General features: G+C 42.1%; 2 protein-coding genes across 15 annotated transcripts in view; one reads left to right on the forward strand and one right to left on the reverse strand.

Moving 5' to 3' along the window:
* Positions 1-3007, reverse strand: part of TADA2A (transcriptional adaptor 2A) — a 52503-nt gene extending 49496 nt beyond the window's left edge. For 3 of the 4 annotated variants that reach the window (XM_077852283.1, XM_077852284.1, XM_077852281.1), the window contains exon 1: positions 2917-3001. The gene's annotated coding sequence lies outside the window, so the exon portion shown is untranslated. Of the gene's footprint in view, positions 1-2916 lie in introns of all 4 variants that reach the window. The other variant, XM_077852282.1, reaches the window with a different exon arrangement.
* Positions 3008-3033: 26 nt separating this feature from the next.
* The window catches only part of ACACA (acetyl-CoA carboxylase alpha), a 283732-nt gene continuing 265223 nt past the window's right edge, over positions 3034-21542 (forward strand). For 5 of the 11 annotated variants that reach the window (XM_077852299.1, XM_077852305.1, XM_077852294.1 and 2 more), the window contains exon 1: positions 3035-3539. Coding sequence is in view for 4 of the 11 variants with exons in the window: in XM_077852294.1 (XP_077708420.1) it covers positions 3502-3539 (38 nt within the window). In the remaining 7 variants the exon portion in view is untranslated. Of the gene's footprint in view, positions 3540-4770; positions 4841-15526; positions 15710-21542 lie in introns of all 11 variants that reach the window. The other 6 variants (XM_077852296.1, XM_077852303.1, XM_077852302.1 and 3 more) reach the window with 4 other exon arrangements.

Raw genomic sequence — 21542 nt, forward strand, 5'->3', positions numbered from 1 at the left:
CAGCCCCGGTGGCGCAGTCGTTTAGCACCGCCTGCAGCCTGGGGTTTGATCCTGGGGACCCTGGATCAAGTCCCACATCAGGCTCCCTGCATGGAGACTGCTTCTCCCTCTGCCTGTGCCTCTGCCTCTCTCTCTCTGTGTCTCTATGAATAAATAAATAAAATCTTTAAAAAAAAAATTCAAAGGAACAAGATATAGAGAAGAAAATGCAACATACTCAATTCTACCACATTCTAGCTTTGCAATGCTAAGCAAATTATTTTGTTAAATTTTAAGGGTTTTTAAAAAAGATTTATTTTAGAAAGAGAGTACATGGAGGGGCAGAGGGAGAGAGAGAAAAATCTCAAGCAGATTCCCCACTAATCTCAGAGCCTGATGCAGGGCTCAATCCCATGACCCCAAGATCATGACCTGAACCAAAATCAAGAGTCAGACACTTAACCGACTTAGTCACTCAGGCGCCCCTATTTTGAGTTTTATTTAAGTAATCTCTGCATTCAATGTGGGGCTCAAACCCATGACCCCGAGAAATCAAGAGTCACACGCTCCTCTGACTGAGCCAGTAAGGTTCCCCAATTATTTTGTCTTTATAAGCCTGTATTCCCTCTGTAAAGCGGGTATGAGAAATAGTATCTACCTCCTAGAGTTACTGTGAGGATTAAATATCAAAATCCATATAAAAATGGACCGTGGTACCTGGCCCCTAGTAAGCCCTGCATAATGGCTACATATCTCTAATAAACAATTACTGTTTTTCTCTATCTAGTATCACTTCTCTCCTTAACCCTTCTTTCCTTTGGGAAACTGACTCACCCACATTTCATATGGTCCTGGTGGGATTACCAATCACAATTCTGTATACCGCACCCCCACAGCTAAAGCAACCAGATCTCTTATGAAAATCCCAGTCTTGAGTAAGACATACAAGGGCAGAAGGCAGTTGGATCCCAGTTATTCACTAATCAAAGAATTTGGTCCATGAGCTCTGGCTATTGAGATCCCCACCCCCAAGGGTGGCCCAACTGTTTAGAGTTTTTTCATTTACCCTTTTTTTTCTTTTTAAAGATTTTATTTATTTATTCATGAGAGATAGAGACATAGGTAGAGGGAGAAGCAAAGCAGGCACCATGCAGGGAGCCCAATGCCGGAGATGAACCCGAGTCTCCAGGATCAGGCCCTGGGCTGAAGGTGGTGCTAAACTGCTGAACCACCCAGGCTGCCCTGAACAAATATTTAATGTTTGTACAATATACAAAGTATTTTCTTAAAGGCAGAAATGAAATCCTACTTCACCCTAACTCAAGAAAACATCTCTCCTTCTTCTATAGTCCCACAGCTTCTCTTTTCTGGCATCACAGTCTACTTTGTGAAGATTACTTCTGAATGCATATTTTTTTCCCCATTTCTAGACTAAATGAAAGCAGGGACTACTGTCCAGCACATATCCATATGTATCAAAATGCCAGAGAAAGAACTCAAGAAATAAAATGTAATGGACAAATGTTAATTTTACAAAAGGTTAATTCATCTTTAATTCTCCTGGAATGACTTCTTTCATCTGGCGTGCTGAGCTGGGAGTATAATTCACCATTAAGTCTATATGCCATTCAGATAACATTGCTGTCAATGAACTTGTCTTTTTAAGTGGGCTGGGATAGGATGCCGTCCTCTAGTCCTAGGAGAAGTTAGTCTTTGAAGAAAAATGGGTTTAGCAAGGGGTATTATGCACTCGTTAATAAAATAATGGCCAAGGGCAGCCCCGGTGGCTCAGCGGTTTAGCGCCGCCTTCTGCCCAGGGCCTGACCCTGGAGACCCTGGATCGAGTCCCATGTCGGGCTCCCTGCGTGGAGCCTGCCCCCCCCCTCTGTGTGTGTGTGTCTCTCATCAATCAATAAATAAAATCTTTAAAAAAAAAAAAAGGCCAAGTGAACTTTACTCATGTGCCAGGTACTGTGGAACCGCTCACTGTATGCGGATTATCTCTCTAAATCCTCACAACCAAAAATAATAAATAAATAAATAAATAAAAATAAATAAATAAATCCTCACAACCTTCCGACATGCTGCTTTTTCAAATAAGGAAATGAAGCTCTGAAAGACAGGTACTTGCACAATGTCTTAAAGGTAGTAAACAGCAGCGACACTTCAACAAAGGTTAATACTAACGGTCAAGTAATGGATGTATAAATCCTTCATGTCATAAGCACAATATTGCAATAAGCAGAACTTTTTTTCCTCTCCTTTCTCACAAGAGACATTTCTGACACTAATATCCATGAAAGGATGGGTGGTAGCTCCAAATTAACATCTGCCAAATTCAAAGTCACTAGGAGGAGGAAGGGAGGCACCGCGAAGAACCGCCTTCGCTGTGGTGCAGGGGACAGACAGGTGCAGGGTCCGTAGTTTTGCAGACGAGGCTGAGCTCCTCACTTCGTTCCTTAAGCTGTATGATCTTGGGCAAGTCATTTTTCCTGAGCCTCAGTCGGCCTCAGCTCCAAAATGGAGCTGAACTACCCAGTGTTGCAAGGCCTACTTGAAAACTCGAAAAAGTAAACGTCGGTCAGGTGCAAGACACAGGGCGGCTGTTCCCGGCGTAATTAGGCGCGCCCCTGCAGACACAGCAATCCCGAGGCCCGGGCAGCGCAGGGCCGCCCAGGGGGCGGGGCGAGCCGGGGACGCCGAGGGGCGGGCCCCACGGGTCAGGCCGGGCCCGCGCCCCCCTCCCCCAGGCGTGGCGTGGCCCGGCGCCGCAAGCCCGTCCGCGGGCCCGCAGGCCGCGTTTCCCCTGGGGCCGCCAGGGCCCGCAGCCCGCCCCCTCCCTTCCCCCTCCGCCCCTTCGCCGTGCCCACCCCGCCCTCGGCCGCGAGAGGGGCTCGCGCACCGCCGCCACCCGGCCCGCAACGCCTCGTGCCTCACCTCACCGCGTCCCCTCCTCCGCGCCGAGGAGCCGCCACCCGCGCGCGCGCCCCCGGGGTGCGTGCTCGCTCCCGAGCGGCACAGGCACGAGCGCGTCGCCGCCGCCGCCGCCGCCGCCCCCTCGGCCCGCGCCCCGGCCTCGCCGCGCGCCAGCCGCGGTCCTGTGGCAGAGGCCCGGGGGTGCTGGGGCGGAGTGAGCCGCCTGCCTGACTGAGTCCGGGCGGCAGTCAGTTTTGCGTGAGGCGCGTTGGCGGTCGCCAGAGGCTTGCCGGTGCGTGGCGCCGTTCGATCCGCTTCAGAGTGCGGTGAGGTGGAGCGGGCCGGGCCGGTTCTGTCCTGCTTTTGTGTTTCTAACTTTCCCACCCCCAACCCTCTCTGCCGCCCCTGTTGCAGCGAAGGCAGCTGAGGCCACGCGGGTCTTGCCAGTGCTGCTCGTGGATTAACCAGACTGACTGACTGGTGTAAGGGTAAACAGGGTACGTTTTACTCAGATGCTTCTGGAACGTCGAAATTCTCCTCTTTGGAAAGAACCATCATCCCCTCTTTGGGCTTCAGGGGCCCAGATTGAGGCGCGATGATGACAGGATGTGGTGGTCCACTCTGATGTCAATCTTGAGGGTTAGGTACGTCCCAACGTCTCTTATTACTACTACTAACTATTATAATAGCTGCCATTTGTCGAGTATTTATTTCTTGCATGCCAGAAATTGTACAAAGGAGGTCACATCCTTGGTGTCATGTAATCTTCAAAAACGACCTTATGAGGCAGGCACTATTATTACCCCCATTTTCCAGGTGAAGACATTTAGACTGGCTTATAAGTAACTTGGGAACACACGGCTAGAAAGTGTTGGGGGAAAAAAGAAAAAAAAAAACGAAAGTGTTGGGGAGGGGATTCAAGCCGTGATAATCTTCACCATTTATGCTGTTACACCTGTTTAGAAGTCTTTCATAAATGTGCCCAACCTCGCTTTGAATTCATTTGCATTTTCTGCTGGTGTGGCCTCTTTATTCATCTTTTAGTATACGAATGCCACAGATTTGTGCTAAAAAATAATCAGAACATTCACACAAGTGAAAATAACGTGAAAGCCAGCTCTCACCGTTTTAAATAAACAGTTAACACTTTGGTATACTCTTCCAGACATTTTCCTGTGTATCATGTCAGTAGATACAATATAGTGTAGTTTTACATTCGATGTATCCTGAAAATCTATTTAGTCATTTAGCCAACAAATATTTAACGAGCGGACACTTTTCCAGGTGTTGAGAACTCAGCGGTGAACAAAACAGTCTCTGCCTCATATAATAGTGGGGGGAGATTGATAAGAAACAACATACATATTACTAAATAATAGATCATGCCCAGTAATGTGGCAAGTTTTATGGAAAAAAATAAATCAGAATAAAGGGATGAGTGATGTGGGCATGGTCCACTGCATGCCAGCCGGGGTCCTGTGGCAGAGGCCCCAGGAGTTATAGGGCGGACTGAGCAGCCTGCCTGACTTGAGTAGATGAGGTAGACAGGGAAGGCTTACTTAATTGAAAGAGCACATAAGCAGAAACCTAATCATTAAATAAGAGTGGCAGCACATGGATTTCCAGAGGGAAACTAGGAGAAGCAGCAATTGCAATGGCCCTGAGATGGGGACTTGCTTGGCCTGTTGAAAAAGCAAGGAGACCCCTGTGGCTACAGCATAGCAAATTAGAGAAATAAGTTGGGAAACAGGCAAAAACCAGATCGTGCATCAAGTCATAAGCCATGGTTGGACTTTAGATTTGGGAGGGAATGTGGTAGAGTACCACAGAAGAGTTGGAAGCAAAGGAGTAATCAGATTTTTTATTTTTTGACAGAAGGAGACTTCTATTTAGGGTTTAACAATTTGGAAAACATTTTGCCAAGGAGTGTGGATTCGTATTATAGGTATTTTATTTTACTTTATTTTTATTTTATTTATGTATTTATTTATAAATTGGGAGTTCAATTTGCCAACATAGAGCATATTACCCAGTGCTCATCCCGTCAAATGCCACCCTCAGTGCCTGTCACCCAGTCACCCCAACTCCCCACCCACCTCCCTTTCCACTACCCCAGAGTTGTTTGTTTCCCAGAGTTAGGAGTCTCTCATGTTTTGTCACCCTCACTGATAATTTTCACTCATTTTCTCTCCTTTCCCCCTTTATTCCCTTTCACTATTTTTTATATTCCCCAAATGGATGAGACCGTATGATGTTTGTCCTTCTCCGATTGACTTATTTCACTCAGCATAATACCCTCCAGTTCCATCCATGTCGAAGCAAATGATGGGTATATGTCGTTTCTAATGGCTGAATAATATTCCATTGTATACATAGACCACATCTTCTTTATCTATTCATCTTTTGATGGACACTGAGGCTCCTTCCACAGTTTGGCTATTGTGGACATTGCTGCTATAAACATTGGGGTGCAGGTGTTCCAGTGTTTCACTGCATTTGTGTCTTTGGGGTAAATCCCCAGCAGTGCAATTGCTAGATCGTAGGGCAGTTCTATTTTTAACTCTCTGAGGAACCTCCACACAGTTTTCCAGAGTGGCTGCACCAGTTCACATTGCCACCAACAGTGCAAGAGTGTTCCCCTTTCTCCACATCCTCTCCAACAGTTGTTTCCTGTCTTGTTAATTTTCACCATTCTCACTGGTGTGAGGTGGTATCTCATTGTGGTTTTGATTTGTATTTCCCTGATGGCCAGTGATGCAGAGCATTTTCTCATGTGCTTGTTGGCCATGTGTATGTCTTCTTTGGTGAAATTTCTGTTCATGTGTTTTGCCCATTTTATGATTGGATTGTTTGTTTCTTTGCTGTTGAGTTTAATAAGTTCTTTATAGATCTTGGATACTAGCCCTTTATCTGATATATCATTTGCAAATATCTTCTCCCATTCTGTAGGTTGTCTTTTAGTTTTGTTGAGTATTATAGGTATTTTAGAGCAGTTTCTTCGCAGAAATGGCTCATAAGACTCCACGGTGTGTGGTGGGGAACGTAATCAGATTTATTTTAAAAGGATCACACTGGCAGCTGTGTGGAGAGTAAGATGGTAGAAACATTAAAGTTATTCTTTAAAGCATTAATTGTCCTTTTACACAGCCATCGTACAACAGTTTATCAGCATTGGTGTTTCACCTACATCTTTACACCTTTGCCATCACCTCTACAAAGAAGAGATAGGGTCAGACACATGAGGACTTACCATCATGTCTTTTTCACCTTCACTGAAGTTTTTTTTTTTTTTAATTATTTTATTTTTATGATAGTCACAGAGAGAGAGAGAGAGAGAGGCAGAGACACAGGCAGAGGGAGAAGCAAGCTCCACGCACCGGGAGCCCGACGTGGGATTCGATCCCGGGTCTCCAGGATCGCGCCCTGGGCCAAAGGCAGGCGCTAAACGGCTGCGCCACCCAGGGATCCTTCACTGAAGTTTTTTGAGACTGGCTAGGGCACATATCCAGATCTGGTTGTCATGATTGTCAACAAATTTAATATGAGTCATTAATGTTGTACTATTGTGGAAGAAAACAATTCCTTAATACTGGGATCTATTCATTTAAAAACACAGCATTCAAGAGCCTCAAGCATACTTCTGCTTCAGTTGATGTTAGGCCCTCATTAGAATTCTAAGCCCCAATTTAGTCATTGTGCTTAAGAAAGATGTGGAGAAATTAAAACGCACAGTGAGAGGAAAGATAACACTGATGAAGGCAGTGCTTTTCTGGGTGTTTGCCTTCAACAATATAGTGGATAGTGGCATCATTTGTAAGATCAGCTGTAGGAAGAACAGATTTGGAGGAGAAATTAAAAGTTCTATTTTGGATTTGTCTTTTGCAGTCTGAGTGGAAATGATATCTATGAATTTAGAGCTCAGAGGAAAGGCCAGGACTAAAGTTGTATAACTGTATTAAAATTTTTTCTTTGGATGTATGTCATGTTTAGACAAAGCTTGAGGACAGACACTGTGTTTGTTTGTTTTAGATTTTATTTGTTTATTCATGATAGACACAGTGAGAAAGAAGCAGAGATACAGACAGAGGGAGAAGCAGGCTCCTAGCAAGGAGCCCAATGCAGGACCCACCCCAAGTCCAGGATCACGCCCTGAGCCAAAGGCAGACACTCAAGGGCTGAGCCACCCAGGAGCCCCAGACACTATGTTTTTTCTTTGTAACTTCTGTGCCCCTAAGCACATCCTGGACAAATATTTGTGAGATGGACAAGTAAAGCAAGTATAGATGAAGTCACTAAGGCAAAATATACAAAGAAAAATGAGAAGAGATCTATGCTTTCACAGAGGTGCAGGCACCTGAACATGACTTATGAGTAGGGTGATAAGTCCCAATTTGCTCAGGACAATCTGGTTTACTCCTGTTGTCCCTTATAATTAGTAATATGGTCTCATTTCATTCTCAGAAATGTCTCAGTTTGGCTCAGTTGGTTAAGCATCTGACTCTTGATTTCAGCCCAGGTCACAATCTCAGGATTGTGAGATCAAGCCCCGAGTCGGGCTCCATGCTCGATGTGCAACCTGCTTAAGGTTCTAGCTCTCCCTCTGCCCCTCTCCCCTACCTCTCTCTTCCTCTCTAAAAACAAAAAGAAAAGAAAAATATCTCAGTTTGTACAATAAATTATATGGTCAGCCTTTGTAGAAGGCCCTTCAGGGCCTTGTGTCTTCATATTTCTCTGTCAGCACCACACCAGCTTATTCTTCATTCCCCAGCCAGACAGAAATACCTCTATTTCCTTCTCGCACTGTTACTTCCAGGCTTCCTTTACCAGGGCACTTCCACTTCAACCTAGACATCACTTCCTTAGGAACATCTTTCCTGACCCTGCCAAACTCAGGGTTAAGTAACTCTTCAATATGCTTTCAGAGCACTTTGTATTTCACTTGAGATGACTGAGCGCCTTCTTTCTCCCCTCACTGAACATGTCTATAACCTGAGACCATAACCATATTAAGAGTGGGGTGCCTAACTGACTGAACCATCCAGGTACCCCAAGCCCTTCCATCCTGAGACCATAACCATATTAAGAGTGGGGTGCCTAACTGACTGAACCATCCAGGTACCCCAAGCCCTTCCATCCTTAATGGAGGAGGTTGGCCTTTGAACTTGAAACCCGAAGGGAAAATTGTATCCTAATGCCAGGGTCTGTAATGCAGTTGCCATTGACTGAGTGAAGAATATTCCAACAGCTCCTCTTCAACTGTTAAGCTGCTGTGATTTTTTGTTTTTTGAAGATTTTGTTTATTTGAGAGGGGTAGAGAGTGAGCAACAGTGAGAGCGTGCACAAGCAGGGGAAGGTTCAGAGAGGGAGAAGTAGATTCCCCTCTAAAAAGAGAGCCCTAGTGGGGCTCAGTCTCTGGGCTCCAAGATCATGACTTGAGCTGAAAGCAGAAGCTTAACCTACAAGTCACCTAGGCATCCCAAGCTGCTGTGTTTAGAATCAAAAGTGTAATTTCTGAGCTTCTCTCTATGGAAATAATTCTCGGGCAGCTCTGGTGGCTCAGCGGTTTAGTGCCGCCTTTGGCCCAGGGCGTGATCCTGGAGACCCAGGGTTGAGTCCTACATCAGGCTCCCTGCATGGACCCTGCCCCTCTCTCTGCCTGTGTCTCTGTGCCTCTCTCTCTCTCTGTCTCTCATGAATAGATAAATAAAATCTTAAAAAAAAAAAAAATCATTCTCTATCATTTCTTTTTTTAAAAAATATTTTATTTATTTATTCATGAGAGACACAGAGAGAGGCAGAGACATAGGCAGAGGGAGAAGCAGGCTCCCCACGGGGAGTGCTATGTGGAACTTGATCCTGGGACTTTGGGATCATGCTCAACCACTGAGCCACCCAGGTGTCCCATTCTTTATCATTTCTAGTTACTTGTCCTGAGTGCTGAAAGTCTTTATAAACTTTATCTCATCTAATACTCATTTTTCTTCTGAGGTGGTTCTTTGTAGTTTGGTATACAAATAGATAAAAACAAAGTCTAAAAATCTATGCTTTCTTGTGGGGTTCCACTTCTCTCCTTTAAGCTCTGAGGTATACCTAATAAAGTTATCGAGAGATGTAGGTCCTGGAGCAGAGCTCTTCGCCAATTACAAGGGCTCTACAAGGCAAAGAATCTTCCTGTGACATGCTCAGTAGAGAGGGTTTCACCCCACAATAGGCATGAGCCTCAAGAACTACAGCTCTTAGTTCTCAGCTCTTTGATTTCACATCTACCAAGTTGCTTTCACAGAAGCGCAGTCTCCCCAGTAGCCCACTTCAGGTCTGGTTCCAGCCTCCTCAGGCTCTGTTGCTGCCTCTTAACATTCAGGAGCATTGCCTCCCTCTTCCTGCCTCCTTATCTTTCTCTCTTTGTGGCCACCCTAGTCAAAGGAGTTAAGGAATCAATCTTTTTTTTCCCAGAAGTTTCCTAGACTATTTAACTTGATCCACCCCAACTATGACGAGTCCGCAGAGAAAAGGTTGAAGCACTCCTGCTAATTTATTTACAGAAATGTAAGGTCTTTGTAGCCATTTCTTCACATGGTGCCATATCTGAGTTGCTCTAAGAGGGCCCTCAAGATCTCAGAGGTGAACAAGAGGGGAAAAAACATTTTTGCTAAAGGCCCTGCTTTACAGATAAGGAAAAATAAGACTCAGAAAGGTAAATCCACTTGGCTAAAGTCATTTAGGTACTAGATAGCACAGCCAGAATGAAAACCAGATCTGGCCAAATGTAACTAATAACTTGCCTCTGACTATTTAAAACTGAAGAGTTAGCAGATATCAGGATTTTAATAATGCCACCCATCTCTTCTGCCTCTTGCTCACCATCTTGACTTTTTTTTTTTTTAATCTATGAAAAGTGCAGAATATCTGTCTCATGAGTCATCAGGCTTTGGGTAGAATCCAAAAAGGTAGGTGAACTAGGTATGTATTGTTGAGTGACTTCTGTTTATCAGAAAAATTTAACTACAAAATTTAACTACTGCCTTTTACTACCATCAAGTATTTAGGCAAGTTATTATCTTTCTGTGCCTTTTTTCTCTTCTTGCAAAAAATGAGAATTATAATACCTAATTCATAAGAGTTTTGTAAGGATATGACTATATATATAAAATACCTAGTTCATGGTAGGAGTCAAATAAATTCTAATTCTAATTCTAGAAGTGCTCCATAGGGTGACCCTGGGCTTGTTTAGAAGTTGTATAAGGCTGAGTTGGCCAACGCTCAACATTAGAATTTTTTTGTTTTTTGAATCATATCTACCTACTAGAAACCGGTAGGTTTCCAGAACACTGAGCAATTAAATGGAATTTCTTTTGCTACTTGCTTCTTTAGCAACTTACTATACATAATTAAAGGGAATGTACTTTATTTATCTCACAGGTCACAGAACAGATGCATAGTTGCAATCAAGAATGGATAATTCATGGGGCAGCCCAGGTGGCTCAGTGGTTTAGCACCACCTTCAGCCCGGGGTGTGATCCTGGAGACCTGGGATCAAGTCCCAGGTCGGGCTCCCTGCATGGAGCCTGCTTCTCCCTCTGCCTGTGTCTCTGCCTCTCTCTCTGTGTGTCCCTCATGAATCAATAAAATCTTAAAATAAAAAAAAAAATGGATAATCCAGCTTTACCTCTGGATTGTGCAGATGAATTTAGGAGCTATGTCCCATTTACTTAATGTAAATAGTGAACAGAATTATACATTGTGAGCAATTAACTATAAGACTGTTCCTTAGAGTACAGAATGAGTACTTTACTATTACAGTCAAATAAAACTTACAAGGTTAATCTGATGCATATTTAATGATATATGTAATTGTTATTGTGCTGCATGATAATTAGGTCTTAAATGTTAAGTACCGTTTCCATAAATGACTGTAATTGGTTATCTTTACATAGCAAAACACATTTTTCAGTATTTGTCCGCTCACTTTATTAATTTTCTAGAATCTTTATGCCAAGGACAACCATTTTCCCTCTTTACTGTTTAATCATGCACACACACACAAGCATACTTTCAAAATAACACAGCAGGGTTCTCATCCCAATTTTGGTACTAAAAATAGCTATTGCTTAAGGCTTTCTATATATATTTTCTCATTTTAGTCCTTAAAAACCCATTAAGGGAGGTGTTGTTACTGCCATTTTACTGATGCAGAAACAAATGCTCAGTGTAAACAAGCAGCATAGTAGAGATTCAAACTTTTATCTACAGCTTGTAATCACTATTTTATACAACCTCAGAAAGTAATGGATCCCAACGAAGATATGTAAAGATTTTTTAGGAAGTGTATTGGCTCCTGAGAAATGCCAAATATGTAATCCAAAGGGAGAATGAGTCATCTGAAGGAGGGAGGCTTTAGTTAGTAATGGAAGAGTTAAAGTCTATGGAAGCTTTCTGAGTGCCCATTCAAGGAAAGGAGCCTTGGCCAATGACTTTCATGTGTAATTGCCCTGTTATAGGCTATGATATTGTAGAGACACCATGTCAGCCTAATGCCATCAAATATTTGAATTTTAGAATTAACTCTTTTAATTCTGATTTTTTTAAAGTTTTTATTTATTCATGAGAGACAGAGAGAGAGAGAGAGAGAGAGAGAGAGAGGCAGAGACACAGGCAGAGGGAGAAGCAGGCTCCATGCAGGGAGCCCAATGCGGGACTCCATCCCGGGACTCCAGGATCACACCCTGGGCCGAAGGCAGGTGCTAAACTGCTGAGCCACCTAGAGAAGTCTGGGAGTTAAACTAGTGTTTTTCAAGCTTTTTATCATTACTGTCATCCCTGAAGAGGCTTTTAGACATTTTTTTTTTCTAATTGCTTCCCCTCGTGAAGTTTTAATACTACAGATATGCTAGATAGATATCTGTTTACATATTATGTATCTACCTGTACTTTAGTTTTTAAAAATATTTTATTTATTCATGAGAGAGAGAGAGAGAGAGAGAGGCAGGCAGAGACACAGGCAGAGGGAGAAGCAGGCTCCATCCCGAGACTCCAAGATCACACTCTGGTCCAAAGGCAGGCACTAAACCACTGAGCCACCCAGGGATCCCCCTAATTCTGATTCTTTAAGAAAGAATCAGTCTGGGAGTTAAACTGATCATGACCCCGGGATCATGCCCTGAGCCAAAGGCAGATGCTCAACCGCTGAGCCGCCCAGGCATCCCTACCTGTACTTTATATATAAAGAGAGTAAGATCTTTTTTGCCCCTCAAGAATACAATTTTATTTTCTTCCATTAAGAGTGCAAACAATTATGCATGAATAATGCAGCTCCCCATACAGGCTTACCCTTCAGGTTCAGGATATGCTAGTTAAACAGAGAACAGTATTTTTGTATATATGACAATTACTAGTTGTAATTAATAAATTGATAAATTTACAGATAAGCTTGGTTAGTGTGAATATGCTCCTAAATAATGGGAACATTATCTATGTGTCGAAAATTTGGGTTTCTAAGCCTGTAAAACAGCCTGAGAAGCCTTCTGACAGACAACCTACTAGTCTTCTATAAATCAAGCTATAGACATATCTTTTTGTTTGAAACTTCTAGAACATTCTTATGTGTTCATTCCTTTACTCTGCAAATATTATTTAGCCTTGCTTTAGGCCAAGGACTGTGCAAAGTACTAGAGGTTCAAAGATTAATAAAATAGTCTCTGCTCTCAAAAAGATGCTCACTGTCCAGTTGGGGAGACAAATAGGCACGAAAATAATCACAATACAAGACATATGTGTTATAACAGAGATGTGCTAGGTACACTAAGGGCTCCAAGAATAATTAAGATCTAAGTCTCGGGCAGCCCCGGTGGCGCAGCGGTTTAGCGCCGCCTGCAGCCCAGGGCGTGATCCTGGAGACCCGGGATCGAGTCCCATGTCAGGCTCTCTGTGGTGCCTGCTTCTCCCTCTGCCTGTGTCTCTGCCCCTCTCTCTGTCTCTATGAATAAATAAAATAAAATCTTAAAAAAAAAAAAAAGATCTAAGTCTCTAGGAAGTGATGAGTTAAGTCTTGGAGAAGAGTGGAAAGGAAATTCCAAGCAGAAGGAACAAATTATTCAAATTTGTGCCCAATTTGGTCTATATGAGTGGAGTACAGAGAACAAGAAAGGGGGGTTGCTGTACATGATGCTATATGGGTAGATAGAGGTCAGACCATAGCAGGTTTTACATTTTACTCAGAGACCATGGAGAGCCTGGGAAGCATTTTGAGTTGGGGAGCAGTGTTATCACTTGTCTGGATTTTAGACCTAAATCTCTCTGGCACTGATAGGGACTGAAAAGTAGCAAAATGAAGGGTCAGGGGTTTTAGCAATTCAAGTGAGAAATGAGAGCTTGAACTAGAACCATTGGAATGGGGATGAGGAAGAAGAAATGGATTTAAGGTGTTTAAGAAGCAATTAATTAGGGGGATAAAAGTGATAAGTGGTAGAATTAAAGATGATTTTCAGATGTACAGTGTGGTTGACTAGATGGATTATAGCACTGCTCACCAAGAGAGGGACCATCAGGCAAAGGGCAGACCTGAAGGGAAAGGGGCAGGTTTGGTTCTGGATATGTTGAGTTTGAAGTGTCTATAGGATGTACAGGTAACCTTCACTAGGCAGATTCAAAAACTAAAGGGGAGAGGTCTAGATCAGATACACAGATTAGGGAGTTAGCACAAACTGGTGGAGATTTTGAAGCCCTGGGCTGGCTGACTCAGTAGAGCATGTGATTCTTTTTCTTTTTCTTTTTTTTTTTTTTGAGCATGTGATTCTTTTTTATTTTTTTTTTAATTTTTATTTATTTATGATAGTCACACAGAGAGAGAGAGAAAGAGGCAGAGACACAGGCAGAGGGAGAAGCAGGCTCCATGCACCGGGAGCCCGACATGGGATTCGATCCTGGGTCTCCAGGATCGCGCCCTGGGCCAAAGGCAGGCGCCAAACCGCTGCGCCACCCAGGGATCCCTGAGCATGTGATTCTTGATCTCAGGGTCATAAGTTGGAGCCCCACATTGGGCGTAGAGTTTATTTAAAAAAATTTTTTTTAGGGGTGCTTGGATGGCTCAGTTGGTTAAGATTCCGACTCTTGGTTTCAGCTCAGATCATGATCTCTGAGTCGTGGGATTGAGCCTTGTGTGGGGCTCCACTCTGAGCATGGAGTCTGCTTGTCCCTCTTCCTCCTGCTCTATTCCTCCTCCCTCTCTCTCTCTCAAATAAATGAGTAAAATCTAAAAAATATTTTTTTAATTTTTAAGATAAAAATATTACAAGCTATAAAGGATGTGTAAGAGCAAAGTTCTTATTTTTCCTATGCAATTATATCTTCTTCATTATTATTTTGCTGCCCCTGATTTGCTAGTTCCCTGAGTACATGTTTATTTACCATTCAACAGCAAGATAGCACTGAAAGTACATCCAAGAAAATGAATTAATCAACAGTGCCAAATACTACAGAGAAAACAGTGCCAAATACTACAGAGAAGTCAAAGATAAAGGTTAAAAAAAGTATAGAAGTAAACCAGAATATATATAGGAACTTAGTCTATAGTAAAGGTGAGCTACTCAATAAATGGTGTGGACAACTGGATAACAATTTGAGAAAAAATGTCAATCTGTACCTCACACCAGGATAAACTCCAAATGGATGAAATGTTTAAATAAAAATATAAAAACTGGAAACAGAAAATATGAGGAAATTCCTTTAGAATCTTGGCACAGGGAAGGAAAAAAAAAATTTAAGATTTTATTATTTGACATAGAGCGAGCACAAGCAGGCTGAGTGGTAGGCAGAGGGAGAGGAAGAAGCAGAATCTTCACTGAGCAAGGAGCCTGATATGGGGCTTGATCCCAGGACCCCAGGATCATGACCTAAGCCTGCCAAACAAAATAACACCTTAAGCAATGTCAAACATAAATGACAAAATAGAAAAATGTTTGTAACTCATATCAAAAAGGGCTAATCCTCCTAATAAAAACAAGTAGATAAGGAACACTTAGTCAAGAGAAATATCAATGGAAGATATATTGGCAGGGCTTATATGTAGTGGTGAAGAGTGCAGAGATTTTGAGGTCATTTTGCATTGGAATCCTAGCTCTGTTCCTTACTAGCTCTGGGACCTTAGGCAAATGTCTGATCCTCCGTTTTCTCTAGTAATTGTAGTTCCTTCAGAGGGTTAAGTGAGATGGGGGCCAGGCTGGTGACTCATGGTAAAAGAAGGGAGGACACAGAGAAGATGGTTTATAAATTTCCAAGATCTTGGAACCTTGAAGGAAAGAGAGTCTGGGAAGGGAACCAACTCAGCCCCCATTTGTCTCATCATTCATTAAGGGCAGTTATTTACACAGTCCCTACACATGTCAGACACAGCTCTAGAACTAGGGACACAATGTAAGTAAAATAGGCATGGTCCCTGTTCTCCGTGTAGCTCACATCTATGAGAGAGGCATCTATCAAATGCTGCAGGAGAACAATTGCAAACAGATGAATTCCATGGAGGAAAGTAAAACAAAAAAAATTTTTTTAAGATTTTATTTTATTTTATTTTATTTTTTTATTTCTTTATATTTTTTTATTTTTATTTTTTTAAAGATTTTATTTATTTATTTTACAGAGAGAGAGAACAAGCAGGAGGAGCAGCAAGCAGAAGGAGAGGGAGAAGGAGCCTCCCCACTGAGCAGGGAGCTCAACATGGGGCTCCATCCCAGGACCCTGGGGTTGTAACCCAAGCCAAAGGTGGTTGCTTAACCGCTTAACCGACAGCCCCAGGTGCCCCAGCATGGAGGAAATTTACACGGTAAACCTGGTGGAGTTTGGGAGGTCAGGGAGGACTCTGCGAAAGAGGTGGCTGTTGAGCCAGGATCTGAAGTATGAGTTAAATAGGCAAAGAGTGGTAAAGGAACGGGAAGGAGGAGTAAGGGAATGGAAATGGCATTGGAGGCATGGAGAACAGCATAGGCTCTGAGGCAAGAAAGAAGGAAGCTGGTCCACTGAGGCTGAAGCAGCACAGTGAAGGGAGATGAGACTGGTGAAGGAGACAGGCTAGACTATTCAGGGCCTTAGCAGTCTTGTTAAGGATTTAGGGCTTTATCCTGACACAGTGGGAAGTCACTGAATGGTTTTCAGCAGAAGAGTAACAGGATCAAATTTGCGTGTTGAAAACTCATTCTTGGCTACAGTGTGGAGAACTGTGTGCAGACTAAAGAGAGACAAAAGAGCAACTATGGGGAGATAGAGGCTCTTGTGGTAGTTTAGACCAGTGATATGCTCCTTAACCTGTTTTCCTAATGTTACTTTAGCAGAAGACAAAGCTTTTGTTCTTACATAATAGATGTGCATGAAATGTTACATATTATTTCTATCTACAGTTAGAGGACAAAGGTTTAAACCTAATACACAGGAAGAGTGAGTAGGTAGAAGTGAAAAGATTTCATTGAAAGTGTAGGTATGGGAATCAGATTATTTCCTAGCTCCATATGGAGGAGGGAGCTGAAAGGGTAAACAGTGACATCACAGCAGAGAGAAAAGGAGGCCACACTCCCCTGTTGCGATGTTGCTCTGGCACATGAACTGTCTGTTCTGCCAGAGTTCATCTTCTCTGTGCTTAGATAAATAAAAATGTTGGGCAAAGGTACTTTGTGGCTTACCCTGCAAGAGTTCTGTGCTTTTTAGTGGAAAATAGGCCTAGGAGTTTAGCTATCCCTGCATGTTGCAAATCTTTTCAACACTGTGGAGTCATTATAAATGCCTAGGGAAAAAATATCTAAGTAAATCATTCAAATTGAACCTGTGCATTACTTAGCTGGTTTAATTTCAGAATACGACAATGACAGATTTTAGTAGCTTTATGAGACCTGCTTTTTTTCCTTTTCCTGCCATAAAGAATTGAATAGGGTTGGAACAATCTGATGACCCAACTCTTACCTTGTCATGTATGTGTTGGCAAAGCAGAGTCCTTCAAGATGGCAGTCCTTGAAATCCTTCTAAGAAATATGTTCAGTTTTGTGGCAGTTTTAGATGTGTCAAACAGCTTTTTATTTATTTTTTAAAAGATTTTATTTATTTGTGAGAGACAGAGAGAGAGGCAGAGACACAGGCAGAGGGAGAAACAAGCTACATGCAAGGAGCCTGACATGGGACTCGATCCCAGGTCTCCAGGATCAGGCCGTGGGCTGAAGGTAGCACTAAACTGCTGAACCACCCGGGCTGCCCTCAAACAGCTTTTTAAATGCAGCTATAGAAGGCAAAGTCAAAACCAATTCTTGGAGCTAAATAGGATTCCTGGAGCTTCAGAGCCTGATGATTTTTTTTTTTTTTAATGTATAAAACTGCACGTTGGGGAATAATATCTTAGAAATACACTTTTGATTGTAACATGTTTCACAGACAAAGGATTAGTGTCCAAGAATATAGTCAAGAATACAGACTTCTGTAACTGTAAAAGAAGACTAATGGGGGCTCCTGGCTGGCTTAGTCAGTAGAGCATGGAACTCTTGATCTTGAGGTTGTGAGTTTGAGCCCCATGTTGGGAGTAGATTACTTAAAAATAAAATCTTAGAAAAAAAAAATAACAACCCAAAAGGGGGAAGGTGGGACACCTGGGTGGCTCAGTGGTTGAGTGTCTGCCCTTGGTTCGGAGTGTGATCCTGGGGTCCCAGGATTGAGTCCCACATCGGGCTCCCTGCATGGAGCCTGTTTCTCCCTCTGCCTATGTCTCTGCCCCTTTCTCTCTCTCTGTCTCTCATGAGTAAATAAATTAAAAATCTTTTAAAAAGGAGGGGGGGGAGGATATAAGCAAGCAAGAGAAAACCTGAGTGCAAATATATGGAAGGATACTCAATCTCACTATGAAGCAGGAAAATATACAGAAGGACAACAATGACACACTACTTCATAGCAGTAAGATTGGCAAAAATTTTAAAGTCTGAGATTTTTAAGTTAGGGAGATAGTGGAATAGTACTTTACTGCTGGTGGGAACGTATTTGGTACAGCCACTTTAGAGAACCATATGCGATCTAGCAAAGTTGAAGATATATGTATCCTACAACCCATGAATTCTATTCCTTGTCACATGTCCTAGACATAGACATGTCTTTAAAAAATTCATTTTAATATTTTTTTTAACTAGTCTCCATGCTCAGTGTGGACCCCAATGCAAGGCTTGAACTTAGAACCCTGAGATCAAGACCTGAGCTGAGGGTGCCTGGGTGGCTCAGTTGGTTAAGCATCTGCCTTTGGCTCAGGTCATGATCTTGGGGTTCTAGGATCAATTCCTGCATCGGGCTCTCTGCTCTGTGAGGAGTCTGCTTCTCTCCCTCTGTGCTCTCTGCCCCCTTCTCTCAAATAAATAAATAAATAAAATCTTTAAAAAACAAACCTGAGCTGAGATCAAGAGTTGTATGCTTACCTGACTGAGCCACCCAGGCACCTGCTAAGAAAATTCTTTGTTAAAGAAATAAACTGCTTTCTGGTATTATTATATGTATAGTTTATAAGGCTTCAGATTGAGAAGTATTTCTTCTATTGAATATTTATTTCTTCTAGAGGGCAATAAGGATTTTATAGTATAGTCTGCACTGTTTATTCTTCTTTTCCAGTACGTTAGAGAGCAGTAGTGACCTGAATAAATCCTTGGAGAGTCTTTGGGATATCATCTTATTCTGTGGAGACCGTGACACTGACACTATACCTCTGAACATATCCTTCTCTATCCTACTTTAAATCTTAGAAAAGAGACTTAAAGTAGGCCATAATTTTGTGGTTATGAATTTTTTCCCTTTGGAGCAATAATACATATGGACCTCACATTTGTTTACATTTGCTTATTTTACTTTTTTTGTGCCCACTTTTTTCAGAGGATGAAGTTAGTGACTTTGGCCACTGGGTGGCGCAAATTCACAAGATTCTGGTAAACGTATATTTCAGCCCAAGATCTACCTGTTGCTACACTCTACCAGATGAGTGGAGGTTAGTTAGAAAAAAGGCTTTGGGGACCTGAAATCTAACTATTGACATGGATCCAAGTTCTCTAGGAATTCCAGTTAAGGGAAATTTCTGTTATTAGATGACTTGTAAGTCACGTCACTGAATATGTAAAAGGAAAAGAAGGAAAAAGGAAAGTGTTAGAATAAGGAACAGGAAGAGAAAGATGAAAGGATAAAGAAATATGACAAAAAAATATAAGTCCAGAGAGATGAATTCAAGTATTAGCAACAATTCCAGGATGGCCTCTCTTTGGTTTGCATTTACCTGGTAACCAATAGCAGCTTTGATTTAAAATAAAGATTACTTCATTTTCTTCTAGGAAGTCAGTTATGCTACCCTCAGCTATCCATTTAGTGGAGTGACATTATCAACATATCTTTTGAGTATTTGCTATGCATATGGTGCTTTGATTCAGAGTAATACAGATCAATTCAAATTAACACAGCAACTACAGGCTTCAAGCATAAGAACTAGGTAGTATACAGTAAAAGATAAATAGCAACATGGAGCAGCATGGGTGAACTCCAGAAATAGAATCCTTTCTGAGAGTGGAGGGGAAGTGTAGATACAGAAATGGAGGATCTGAGAGTGAGGGGAGGAGGGGCTGTAAGACTGTAAACTGGTCCAAGGTAAAGAAAAAAGAAGGGTTCCTAGCTTCTACTCATAAGTACATATAACAACTCTCCTTTGGAAAAGGACTATTTCTGGGTGTAAACATAGGAAAAGTGCTTTGGGTCAGAATCTGTTGAACACTGCTCAAAGATACAATAAAATAAGAAGGATGGGGGTAGAGAATGATTAGGATAGAACCATCCGTAAGTCTCTCTCTGATTAGTAACCCAGAAAAGGAGAGAGGCTAATCGCCTGCTTAGGCCTTTCAGAGGTTCAGAGGTCACTTTGATTTTTGAGATCACAGGTGTGTAAATGAATCACGGGTTAAAAATGAAGAAATGGCAACATAAAGATATAAAATTGTTGTATATTTTAAGTCTTTATATTGAAGAAAGTTATGCTTTTAACACAATTGCAATTATTAATGTGATTCAGCAATATCTTTAAAAGTTTAAATTAGACGTTTCTGGGAATGTGCCTTTTCTGTCCTAAGCAATTACCCACCTTAATCTTTGGGCCTATCAGAAAGTTTTGGGATGACTCAAGTCCTTCAAAAGGTAGAGTGACTTCCAGTCTTCTCAACTGTAAGACTTGAAAAAAAACACAACTTAGGGATCCCTGGGTGGCGCAGTGGTTTGGCGCCTGCCTTTGGCCCAGGGCGCGATCCTGGAGACCCGGGATCAAATCCCACGTCGGGCTTCCGGTGCATGGAGCCTGCTTCTCCCTCTGCCTGTGTCTCTGCCTCATTCTCTCTCTCTCTCTGTGACGATTACAAATAAATAAAAATTAAAAAAAAAAAAAGAAAAAGAAAAAAACACAACTTAATACTTGTGCCAAGTAAGGTGCCTGGCTGGCTCAGTCATTAGAACATGTGACTCTTGATCTTGGGATCATGAATTTGAGCCCTATGTTGGGTGTAGAGGTTACTTTTTTTTTTTTTTTTTAAAGTTTTATTTATGGGACGCCTGGGTGGCTCAGTGATTGAGCGTGTACCTTTGGCTCAGGGCATGATCCTGGGGTCCAGGGATCAAGTCCCTCATTAGGCTCCCTGCATGGAGCCTGCTTCTCCCTCTGCCTAGCTCTCTGCCTCTCTGTGTGTCTCTCATGAGTAAATAAATAAATATTAAAATAAATAAATATTAAAATAAATATTAAAATAAATAAATAAAAGATTTTATTTATTCAATGGTTATCTCTGGGAGGGAGGATTAGGTATAATTTCTTTCTTGTGTTTTCACTTACTCTTTGTACCTTCCAGCATTTCCTAAAAATTGTTATAGTGAGAATATACTTTAATAATCAAAGACATAAAGTATGGTAACTTAATGAGAATGGATTTGCAATAAAAATCTCGCTGGCTTGTCATTTCCCAGAAGAATAATTGGCACTCCTTAGAAACAGTATTTTATCAAGTTGAGACTATAACTGAGTGACAGGGAGAATTGTGCCTTGCTGTGAAGGGATCTGCAGACTTAAGTTCACATCCCAAAGTCCACGTGAGAGTTCTCCCTTCTCTTCTGCTATCTCTCATCTCTCAGTTTTCAAAGATCCCTACTGGTATGAGAATATGGAATTCAAAACTGTTAACTAATTAGGGAGTCAGAAAATTCTCAGAGGAGCCTTGCTTTGTCAGAGGAAACAAGTCCACGAAACAAAATAAACAATTCTGATTCCGTCAGTGAATTTTTATAGTCAGTACAAATGTTACCCAAATTACACTCTTGCAGAAGATTTAAGAAATGTAAACTTTGCCACAGCTTTGGTCTCCTGGGGAACCTCATGTTTCTGGATTAAAGAACATGCTGTGGTGGATGAGGCGGGGAAGGGTGGGGATGAATGTGAGCATCAGTCCTAGATTAAGAACTCCTAACTATAGAATATTTTTAATCATCCTCCCTAGTGGTCTTGGGAAGAAGCAAGCTTCTCCCCGCCCTCCCGTCTTGTGGTTAGACTGAGTCACAGATGGCAGGATAAACTGGAGGTGATGTTGTGAATCAGTGTGGGGTGCAAATAATAATCGTTTATCCAAATG

This window comes from Canis aureus, chromosome 16, assembly GCF_053574225.1.
Source record: "Canis aureus isolate CA01 chromosome 16, VMU_Caureus_v.1.0, whole genome shotgun sequence".
NCBI lineage: Eukaryota > Metazoa > Chordata > Mammalia > Carnivora > Canidae > Canis > Canis aureus.